Genomic DNA, 12,255 nt, shown 5'->3' with positions numbered 1-12,255 from the left:
AAGGAGAAAAGTTAATAATGGGGAATGAAAAGTAAGAAAAGGCACTGTATAGGAAAGGAGAAATCTAGGAAGGACAGCAATAATAGAGAGATGGAGAGGAACGATGTTTAGGGAGTGTGAGGAATAGGGGAGATTTGATTGTAAAGAGAAAGCAAAACTTGTATGGAGAGGATGAGATATGGAAGTGAGATAGAAAGCAAGAAAGGGCGAGGAAAGGAAAGAAAGGGGGATGAAACATAGAAAGGAAAGGAAAAAGAGAGGGAAAGAAAGAAAGAAAGAAGGAAAGGACTATAAAACAAGCTAATGGGGATAGGTAGACCAAGAGGTGGCATTCAAAGATGTTGGAGCCAAGGAGAGGAACAAGATGAGAAAGAAGCATGGCCAAGAGATCGAGCAAGGGTGGAATGAGGGAAAACAGAGAGATTAGAGAGACTTTGTGGGAGGACATAGATTTAAGAGAGGAGACCGAATGAGGGGAAGTGGAGCAGAGCAGAAATAGGGAAAGAAAAAAATGGGAGTGTTAAGGAAGACCAAAGAGAGAAAAAAGCTAAAAAAAAGGAGGAAGGCAATAAGGGAAAGCTAGGAAATCAAGTGGAAGTGGACAGGGGTAAGAAAATGGGCAAGGGGGAGATAAGTGTGACATGGAGGTAGCAAATAAAGAGAAACTATAGGTAGAATGATCAGAAATGATTAAGACACAAAATGCAGTGGCACCCATGCCCAGGGGTGCAATGAGCCCTCTGCACCCCAGTAGTGGGTGTCTTTTAATACCGACACAGAGGTGTGTGTGTGTGTGTGTGTGGGTAGGTGGTATTTTTTAACTGGTTTGCTTAGGGCCCATGGCATCCTTACTATGCCACTGATTTTGGTAGCTTGCACACTGCACAGGATTTCATATTAAGTTGTTGTTTATCTTTAGTGCATGCAAACGCTAGTATGCCACTTTCTCTTGCATGTCCTGTCATTTCATTTGGTAGAACATCCCACCCCCGTGCCGCACTGAGAATGGCTTTGAGGGCGATTATTCTGTGAATGAGAGAAGGGTCATATTCCGGTCACACAAGTGGCCATAATGTTTGTAAGATATCGGACTTTGAACCTCTTCGGTATTTCCTCTGTGCAATTAGGAGGGTATTGCGCATCTAAATGAAAGTTTGCATCCAACAAGATATTTATTTAACTTGCTCACAAATTATTCTTTCACTTCTATTGTTTTCCTTCTCACTGGCTAATATTTCTTCTCCTGTTTTTTCCTTTGCAGCTTGCAGAGCAATATTCTCACAGATAATTGTTGTGAACAGTTAGCATCTGCTATCGCTGAGAATTTCACGCTCTTAAATCTTGATTTGGGGAAAAATAAAATCCGCGATCATGGACTTGAGACCTTGCTATCAATTTTTGACAACCCACGCTGCATCATTCATACATTGTCGTAAGTACATATAATTAATTTGTACAGTGACAGTTAGAGGACATTAAGCACACTATTCGGTGGCATTCAGTGATACAGTCTTGAGTGCTAACACATACAGTTGTGCAGTATGTGCAGTACACAGTTAGAAGGTGCAGAATACCACACCTGGACTCGAGTCATTGAAACTCAGTCCACGAGCACAAAATCGTGTGAATTGGTATTTAGCGCATACATACTATCCCATTTGTGATTTTTATCGTATAGATACTTACTGCACCTTGGGCCACATGTACGACCATTGAATTTTGAGACTCGCAAAATTCAATGTACAATGCGATGCCTAATGGGGTCGCAAATTGCATGCCTCATGAATATTAATGAGGCTGTCACAATTTGTGACCCCATTGGGAATGGCTAGCACTCAGGGGGATGGTGGCCTGCTGGGGTCATGTTTTTTTTTAATGCAGCCCGTTTCCCTTAAAGGAAAACGGGATGCATTTAAAAAGAAAAATGAAACTTTTCAGTTTCATTTTTTAAGGGCAGGCACTGGACCCTGGGACCAATGCCTGCTCTTAAAATATATTTGTGCATCCATTCACAAAGGGAAAGGGCTCTCTTCCCGTTTAAGAGAGGCTTACCACCCTTCTGATAAGGGTGGTAAACTGTGCGTGTTTTGCGACCTCAATAAAGGTATCAAAACAATCAAACATTGGGTATGGACTCGCTATTAGGAAGGGACGCCCTTGGCACTCCCCTTCCTAATAGCGAGTCGCTAACCCTATTTTGCTTGTCGCTAACAGATTACTGACTCGCAAAATAGGATTGGTACATTGTGCACCCGTTTTTTGCAGTCGCTAATGGGCCAAATGCCCCTTTGCGACTTTAAAAAATGGTCGTACATCTGGCCCCTTGTTTGTAATGGGCATGCAATAATGAAGATAATAAAGGCGTTCTGCTCCCAAAGGTGCCTCACAGATGGTGTAACTATTATCAAAGGTCTTAAGAAACTGAGGACCAGTTGTATGGCCCTTACATTTTGCGACTCCAAATTGCATCGCTTTGCGAGTCACAATTTGCCCTTGCAAAATGCAATGTACAACAGTGTCACATACACTGTTAGCGATTCCCAATGGGCTTGCAAATTGCATGCCTTGTCAATATTCAAGAGGCAAGCGCAATTTGAGACCCTATTGGGAATGGCTAACACTCCCAGGGATGGTGGCCTGCTGGGGTCAGCAGACCACCATGTCTGGGACTGCTCTTTAAATGAAACAGTTTTTTTTATTTTAAAGGAATCCCGTTTTTCCTAAAGGAATATGGGATGCATTTAAAAAATAAAAATACAACTTTTCAGTTTAATTTCTTAAGGTCAGGCAATGGTCCCTGGGACCACTTCCTGCTCTTAAAAAATATTTTCTCACACACTCACAAAGGAGAAAGGGTCCCCTGGGGACCCCTTCCCGTTTGCGAGTGGCTTACCACCTACTTGACGTAGGTGGTAAACTGCGAATGTTTTGCGGCCGCAAATGCAGTCGCAGAACAATAGTACGTGGCAGTGAGTCTTGCTATTAGGAAAGGATGCCCCTTCCTAATAGCGAAAATCGCAAACGTTATTTTGCGAGTCAGTGACTCACAAAATAGCGTTTATACATGCTATTACCCTTTTTGGCGGTCACCAACAGGCCGATCTCTAGGTTGCGAGCGCAAAAAAGTGTCGTATTTCTGGTCCATAAAGTCGTGACAGAAAGACCCAGGCATTGGGAGACGACCCGCACCCGGACCCCAAATGTTCCACAACCAATGGGAGTAGGCGGCGCTCCCCATCCTGGATCTCGAGGGGGTTGAGGTCATCAGTGGATGAGTGGAGCATTGAGGCACCCTGGTGCAACAAGGCATGTGCACACAAGTTCTAGCAAATTGAAAAGCATGTTCCTGGAGGTGTGAATGCACAGGGCTGGGTTGTGTTATATATTATGCTATGTGAGGACTACATGTGAATGACAGTACCTGGGACACGAACAACAAATACCATAGTCCCGCCCACCACTAGTTGGTACATGTATGTGTTGGGGAAAGATGCTACTAGAGGGGTCATGAAGCCAGTGCCAATGCACAATCAGTATGTCCCCATGAAGGCATGTACTCAACAGTCCTAGGATCATGATGCTTCAGAAATGACATTGTTGAGAGGGACATCGCGAATGCCCATGGAAACCGTCATCGGGAAAATATCAAATATGGACATGGGAAGGGTGGTGCAGGGAGCTCATTGCAGGTCTGTGCGATGTGTCATGCTGAAAACCAATCAACAATACAAGTTGAAGTTTAGGAAACCATTTGCAAAGGTGTATAACTTTTTACTATTTTCTGGTGAAACACGCTCACATTTAGTCACAACTGCAAAGCAAAGTGTAGGTAGGGGGAAGTAGTTTTCAATACAGCAATGTATCTGGATATATGAGTGGAATATGTCTACAGTGGCACAGTTGTGGCAATGCTCATTGATATGGCCGCAGTGTCACAGTCTAGTATGTCATCAAATGCTTTCACCCCACACACACATCTCCATTTCAGATATGTTGGTATCTACATGTGCTTGTTCAAGAAGGGCTTATGCTGTGGGTGTGATCATTGTAAGATGCATAATTTAAATGTCTGACAATAAAGGCAGACCTAATGGGATTGGCACGGGGTGCATTTGGATGGTAGGCAGAGGGGGGCATAGGGTACTGGCTTAGCCTAAACAGAGAATTAAGAAATTAGAAAGGAGGGCATAAGGGACACAGATGGGACAGGAGATAGTGTGGCTGGGCTGAAGCAGTAATGGTGATGTTTTAAAAAAATTTATTTTTCCTTATTAACATTCAGATTATGCTTGTCCAATAACAAACTGCCCTTATCCATCTGAATGTTGGTTCTGCTGAATGGTCAGACTAGGGTAGATCTATTCAGCTGATTATTTCAGAGAATGCTTGTTAATCATAGGACCTGTACTAACTATAAATATGTGTTCCCTGTTTCAAATACCCAGAACATAGATATATTGCTTTGCTACTTGCATTGAACTTCAAATCAAATGTTCTCACTTTATCTACTGATTGCAGCCACTGGTGAACTTTAGGAAGATCAGGCTGTCGCCAATTTACACAAATCTCTCTCCTCACGAGAAGCACCATAACAAAGAGAAGTCTCTTTTGGGATAGAGATCAAGAGCATTGAGCTGAGCATCAGTTGAAAAGAAATCAAGTAGAGACTTACCTTGATGCTCAAAGAAAGAATTTCTGAAAATATGTCGCTTACATTCTACCAGAATTTATCAACCGTGGGACAGGTTACAAACATGTTTGTCATCTGCGCTTATGTGCCCGCCCCTTTTACAGCTTGGTTCTCACCCTTTGATAAATGTGGTCTTCTTCAGATATATTTTATGGAGCGTATAACAATAGTTCTTATTTAAGGCCGGAGATTTAATGGTAGACTAAAGAAAACTTAAAGACATTTGCCACAAGTTCGGCATGCTCCAACGTTGGCAATTGTCTTTGCCAGGTATTTTGAGAGATCATCAGGTTCTTATTGTCTGCATTTGTTGATTTTTGGTATTTTCTCCAGTTTTTGCATCATTGTGATGCCCAAATATATAATCTTGGATCGGCTACTGTGCTTCGTATTTTTTGAGTGCCAAGTAATTATCCCCAAAAAGCCCCAGTATTGTCAGTGATTTCTTCCATAAAGGGTAACATTATATTTTGATCTTTAGGGTACAAGATGATATAATGTGCATACAAGACAATTTTATTTTCAAAGTTCTGGGACTCGTATTGTCCCTTCTAAGCACCTGCGCTAGAGGTTCCATCAAAGGATTAACTTGTAGCATTTAAAGTTGACATCCTTGGCCACTCCACCTCAAGATGTTGAGTTCTTGGTTATGCTCCTGGTAAGCAGAATCCGTACAGATGGTGCATTGTATAGTTTTTTAATTCCATCCTCTCCTTGTGCTGAGCCATAGAAATATTGGTTTAGGTCCCCTGCCAGGATAAACGTCTGTGTTTTCACCCCTGTTACGTATTTTGAAACTTGGTCAGTGAGTTTTGTAATCTCTCACTTTACTTTTGGGGTGAACATATGAGTTGATCAGGCACACCTCTGTTTTTCGTCCTGGAGGAAGATGGTAATTGTAACTACTATTATTGCAGTTGACGTTTAGCCCATGAGAGTTGCTGAAGGTATCCTCATCGTGGATAAGTAGGTGGCAAGCCCCCGAATCTACCGCTCCTTGTCGCTAGTGTAACCCAGCGCATGTAGCCCTGAATGTGCTGAGGATCCGTGAGCCAGGTTTCTTGCAGCAAGATTATATCAAAAGTTCTGACATAGCTCAGGAAATCTGGGTCATTGATGTTCCACAAGCATAGTCTAAATGGGGTCTCATTTGCCCTGCTGTGTGCTTCGTCCTCTGACTAGCGTCAGTCCTCCGCTGAGTGTGTAATTATAGTACGGTATATTACTTTCCTGCTGAATCCTTGATTTGTGGAGGCGGTGGCCATCCGTGGTGTTTCTTGTCTGTCCAGCTGGCTACTAGCACTCTGTTGTCGAGATCTACCCCGAGCTCCTCTGAGTACGCAGTTTGAGTGTTCATGGTGTATTTTTGGTCCATTGCTTACTTTACTTAATAATGGAAATGGGTAGGCTACTTTTTGGAAGGGGGCAATATCAATACCCCAGTCTTGGTATGTGCCCAGTTCTGCTGGGATTATCGCTGCAGTTTCTCTTGAGGTACACATTGTCTTCGTGGACTCTGGTCTCTGAGGATTGGCAGTTCATATAAACTCTATGGAGAGTAGATCCTTTGAGTTTATGTTGGCAAGATTTGGGATTGCCTTCAATAATCTTAAAATAGTACCCCAATTTAATGTATCCTAATGGCCCTTGGAAGTGTATAGGGGGTAGAATGCCAAAGCCTGTATTTCTTGCTGCCTGGTTCTTGGTGTTTGTGTTGCCAGCAGATGTAGATTTGCTGTGGGCATCGTTCGGGTTGTACTATGAAGCTAGTTGCTTCTTTGTACTGGATTTCCACTTGATTGCTTGATGCTCCTGCCGTAGAGTTCGTTGGGTTTGCCTTAGATGTTGTCAGCTTGGGGGTATTTATTTTGAATCTTGCACACTATCCTGAGCCCCTTTATCCAGGAGGCTCCAGCTGGGGCAGTCATTGGTTGGTGGAAGAGGCCATTTGGGCTCTTAGAGCAGTGTGTCTTGGTTTGGCCTGTCTATCTTTCCAATGCCTCCTCTTCTGGGACCGTTGTTTGAGCTCATATTAGTGTCTTTGTACTTTATTTCAGTTGACCTTGGGGCACCAGAGTTGCCGCCTCTACACTTGACTGTTGGGGGTGTGCAGGGTTATTGAATAAGACCCATGTCTCTCCCCTCGGGTCTTGGCAGTGTGTTAACTGTTGACTGTGGCCTCTGTCTGTATTTTTTATTAGGGGGATGGTTGTAGTACCTTGCCTTTTTTCTTCTTTGTAATCTGCACTAGCCCCTGGTGGGGTTTCTTGTCCATTTTCTTCTCCAATTTCCGTGTGTGTCCTGGCTGCGTATGTCTGTTTTGGGACACCACCTTGTTCCAGGGAATTGTTGGAGATGGTCAGTGACGATTGTGCTTGGTTTAGAACACTTGAGTCGCCTAAGTTAATGTCCCGTTTGTTGTGAGAACCTGAGAAGATGGAGAACTAGGCTATTGCATTTATGGGGGCTTTTGGTTGCGCCCGTTCCTTTTCTGTTGGCGGTGTTGCTTAGCATTTAGTTTTGATGATCCTCCGCCTTTATTTGTGTTTCCCGTTGTTGCGCTTTTGAAGTCCTTCATCATGCTACTTGGCATTGAGGGCAGAGTGGATAATTTGTCGACGATCTGGTCGCAGTTGCAGCTGAGGTGAGTGTCGGATTGCACTCTCTTCATCAGGCCGTTCAGGTATACCAATTTCTCGTCGATGCCTGCCGTGAAGACTGGCAACGTATTCAGTAGTGTAAGCTGGATTTCCATCTTTTCTGACTGAAATTGCAGTGCATAAATAGCCAGTTGAATTGAGCTAAGGAATTCCATGTACCAGCAGTTTATTCCTTTGTTTGCACACTCTCTTTTAGGTCGTTTTTGATCTGATCCATGTGAGATGGTTTACGGGGAAGCTCTTGGGGAGGGTGCTCCCTTTGTACCTGGTCTGATTAGTAAGTGGTGAGCATGTCTTCCCATTCTTGAGTGTTCAAGTAGGAGATAATCGCCTTCCCATCCTCTTTCTGATTTGGGTCCGGAATCCCTGCTTGTGGTCCTCCTTCTTGAATAAGCGGACTCCCTTGGGTGAAGAGTAGTGGGGTAGTTGGCGATTTTACGTTTGATAAATGAGATGTTTGGATGGGGGTGCTATGGATACGGGTAGTCATATTAAATGTGTGGCTGGAGTTGACGTCAATGATTCGATCCCCGTTTACTCTACTTGAGGCTTCTATAGCGTCACTCACATCCTTGTTATTTTTGGTGACACTTACCCCAGCCCTGACACCAGGTGGTAGTAGTGGCACAGAAGTTTTTTGGATCTTGCCTTCCATGATAGGAATCTCCTGTAAGCAGCCCTGTTGGCTAATTGTTGCTGGAGGGAGCCCTGAATACACTGGCTCTCCAGCAGGAACCAAAGGGGATCTAGTGCCTGCTGCTAGCACCCCCACTGAGTGCATTGGAGAATGAGGCTTGATCTGGAGTTGCTGGCCTTGTTGCTGTGTTGCCCTAGAGTCCAGCATATTTTCTCAGGGCGATGTACTTGGGGCAGGTGCTTGCGAATGTAGGAGTTGCAGCGGAGTTTGCAGGCCTTTGAGGGTTGCGTTGTGGAGTAAAGGACAGAACATGCATCATTTAGAAAGTTACATTTTGTATACATTTTGGGTTGGTTGGAGTATGTAACACTGGTAAGTCCCGTCCGTGCTGTTATCTCACTTTGGTTCTGGTCTGTTGCAATGAGTTTTGGTTCAGCGCTGTGCTGAGTGCAGGGGTTTTGTTTCTTTCCTTTTCTCCCCCCTGTCCTGGGTGGCATGGTCACTCTGGTTCTTCCTGACCTCACTGTGCCCGTGAGGCAGGCTGTAGAGGCTGTGAGAGGTTGCGGGAAGCCGATTGCGGCAGCAGCAGCTTCTCCTCCTCCTCCTCCTCATGGTCAGCGTTTAGCGTCTGACGTCACCGCCGACAAAGTTGCTGTGCTTCTTTGCGGGAAAGTGAGAGAGCAGAAATGTTCCATAGTTACAAAGATATGGAGCATTTCTGCTCTCTCCTTGTGCTGGAGTACTGTGTGCTGCCTAGGGCCAACTCCGGCACTTTGCGCCATAGTGCAAGGGTGTCTGAGTATCATTCAGGATTATTTTGTGCATGAAGGGACACCTTCCTGCACAAAAACAGTCATTAAAGGCATTTCATCTTTGTATGCAAAAAAATATGAGGAGAAATAAAGATATTTCTCCTCATTATTCACCAAAGTACTAAAAAGACACTATAATGTGGTGTATGTATAAACTGGTATATCTGGACGATACACCACCATTAAAAACTGGACACCTTAAAGCATAAGATTTCACGAATATATGACTGTACTTAATATGCATACTAATAGATTGCCACCGAATGAATTACACATACATGTCATTGTATACAGGCCAGTATAGTGCATGCATACCTATTGCTTGTATAAGCCTTGAATAAACAATGTGTTGAGGTAGAACTGAATTTGTACGCTAAAGGTTATATATATATTTCAAAGTACTTATTGCCAAGTACCTTTGCTTTTAAGGCCTGCAGAAATGCCTACTTGATGTTGAAGTGCGCATACAAAATTATTTCGGATGAAATCTAGGTTGTATGTCATGACAACGCGTGGTATTACCACTCGTGCCATTACAACGCGGGGATTACAACGAAAGTTGTTACAACGACTTTCGCTGGAGGGCGCTGGATAGTGGAATAGTTTAATTTTCTATTCCAACTCCAGCCCACGTTGACAGTAGGGAAGGTGTTGGATAGAAAATTAAACTATTCCCTTTCCAACAGCGCCCTCCAGCGAAAGTCGTTGTAACGACTTTCGCTGTAATCCCCGCGTTGAAATGGCAGTGCGGGGTAATCCCCGCGTTGTCATGGCTGTTCCCCGAAATCTAAGTTTTAAAGAAACCTGAAAAGAAATTCAGCTAAAGTTGATGCGCTTTCATTTGGAAAATGTGTTGCGAGGGCGATGAAGTTCTGCCGTACCATAAATGTGCAAATGTGCAAATGTCTGTATCAGTTGCGGTTCCTGAAGGGTGTCAGCCTTCTGTGGAGCCTGCACATTTTTACATCACGTCTCTGAGTGCCACGAATTGCATCAATTTTAAGGTGATTGATCACAAGGCTTTTCTCATTGTTTGTTTCTGTACTGTAGCCTCCAGGAGAATGGTCTGTCCGACCAGAGCTGTCCGACACTGCTTAACATCATTAACAGTGGGAGTCTGAAGACGCTGGACCTCAGAGGAAATCTCTTCACTGATGAATGTGCTGGAGACATACAATACCTAATTCTGACTTGCACAAGCCTGACTGAAATAAGGTAGGATTCTGCCCTAATAAACCTCTCTATGGCAGTGTTTGAGATATATTCGCCTTTCAAATACTGGATTAGCAGAAGAAGTTATGCAGCAGATGCAGTGTTGTGTGTGGATTTTTAGGCTTCACTTCTCATTCAGTTTGGTTTGTAAACCTTTCCTCATTCCGCTGACATGCTCACCCGATGAGGGCTCAAACAAATCAGATCTGTGATAAAAATCACTGATTCCTTTCAGCCAATGGTAGCGTCAGCATTTTAAATCTTTTTCAATTACTATAGGTGCACTATTCTATAGCCAGAGATCACACAAATTGCTATATTTTTTCCTTTAATGCAATTTAATTGGATCACCTCAGTGGCTCATCGAGTTGAAGCTTGTAAAGGTATTATCTCGAATCGTGGCACCTACAAGGTTGATAAAATTAGAATCATTAAACTGGGTAACAGAGTTTTATTTAAATTCTTTCGACCAATGGCCTATCGTGTCAGACAGAAATTACATTTGCAATGCATTTAAAAAATATAAAAAGTGAAACCATTTTTAAGGTACATGACTTTTACATTTTCTACATAATTTCAACACATTGATAAGCAGAAGAATGCGTATAAATGCTTCTGCTTGCTGTTTTGATTATCTCTATTAAATGTCCACAGGAGCCATGAAGAAGCCTTATATATGTAGTCCCAAAAATGTCTGGGTTTCTGAATTTGTAGTCACCTAGGCTTATTTTAAGGTCTCGCGACCTATCAATGTGCGCATGCGCATTGAGCGGAGCGAGAATTCAAGTGCTCAAAATGCTCGTCAAACCAAGGGCTTTTTGGTGCGGTTTTCTTTGAGTTCACGTGAATCACATGACCAAACAAGCACGCGCATCAGCCTCCCTCCCTCCCTCCTAATTGCATTTTTTCACGGCCGCACAGCACATCAAAGGGCTTCTCCCAGCGTGTGCTGTGCGGCTTCTCCTCCCCTAATTATTCATGGCTGGCCGGCCGGCCATACTTTCAGTTTCCCTACAGCTGTTGTTTCTATTTCTCACCCATTTTTTTCATTTATTTTAGTTTCTCAGGTTTTTTTTCGCAACTTTATGTGCCTTAAATGCATGTTTTTTTTAGTCCGGGACAAGAAGCGTAAGCTCCATAGCCACATTAATCACATGGCTAAGAACTTTCGTGTCTAACTTGAGCTTCTGTCAGTGATAAAATCTCTAAATACGACACATCCCTACTCGATGGTACTTAAAGGGCATCGTCACAGCTGTTTATTAGTCCGGACACATTCTATGGGCACCTTTTCGAAGCGAGGTTCATCTACTAAATGGTCTGCTTTGTGCATCAACTATTGCTCAGTGGATCTCCCGAGTACACAAGCATCTCGGGAAAAACTCTTCTCTGGCGCTCCGAGACTCAACAGTAAACGCCATGTTTGAAGAGTCACAGCAACGCAGTACAATTTTTCTCAGTGCTCGCCCAAACATTTTAGAAGTTTCCCCTCCTCCTTACTCCAGATATGCGCTTCTCAGAAGGCCTTTAAAACATGATCTAAAAACCTCTCCGGAAACATCTCTTGCTTGGGCGATTTGAACTGCCCTACTATTTTGCTGGGCATACTGAATATTGTGCTCCGTCGAACGCTGTGCTACAATTCATAGTATTTTATATACTTTTCACTCCAGTGTTTGTGTTATGCAGAAAATATTGCATGCAGTGATATTCCTGCCTGCACCCGTGCTGCATGTTAATGTTACCCGTATTGTGACGGAGTCTCTGTAAAGCCATTGAATCCCCCTCGCCCCGCGAGACTTGACTGCACAAAACAAAACCACAAATAGGTCCTAGAGGGAGATACTATGTATTTAAGGTGCAATTACGTGCGCAGCCTCACTGCTGGCTAATGTGTACGTACGGGGAAAGATGGAATCGCGTTATATGTTTTACTGCTTACTGCATTGACGTTCTTTGACAAACTTTGCTTTAATGGAGCGTGATTTGTTGTAAAATGCAAAGTTATGCAGTGGAACTCCTTCCTAATGTGAGTGAAAATATACGTCTGAAAGGTTAACCTCACACGGATGATTTCACACCCACACGCAAACTCCTTCAATGCAAACAGGCTGCCGCCTGCCAGCGGTGAGAACCTTCTATAGTCCATGTTGCCACGGTGTAATAATGTTTGGCCTTTTTGATTGGGAGATTGCATATTTCGCTCGCTCCTTCTATCTTAACAAAATAATTGAGCATTTCCTA

At 43.5% G+C, this 12,255-nt stretch overlaps 1 protein-coding gene across 2 annotated transcripts in view; it reads left to right on the top strand.

Moving 5' to 3' along the window:
• Positions 1-12,255, top strand: part of LOC147673963 (NACHT, LRR and PYD domains-containing protein 12-like) — a 658,153-nt gene that overhangs the window by 579,762 nt on the left and 66,136 nt on the right. For both annotated transcript variants that reach the window (XM_086945051.1, XM_086945052.1), the window contains exons 8-9: positions 1,262-1,432; positions 9,850-10,014. In XM_086945051.1, the coding sequence (XP_086801177.1) occupies positions 1,262-1,432; positions 9,850-10,014 (336 nt within the window). The remainder of the gene's footprint in view (positions 1-1,261; positions 1,433-9,849; positions 10,015-12,255) is intronic.

The sequence above is a fragment of the Lissotriton vulgaris genome, chromosome 12 (genome assembly GCF_964263255.1).
Source record: "Lissotriton vulgaris chromosome 12, aLisVul1.2, whole genome shotgun sequence".
Lineage (NCBI taxonomy): Eukaryota > Metazoa > Chordata > Amphibia > Caudata > Salamandridae > Lissotriton > Lissotriton vulgaris.
Note: the sequence above shows the minus strand (reverse complement) of the source record. Positions and strands in the feature narration are given on the sequence as shown.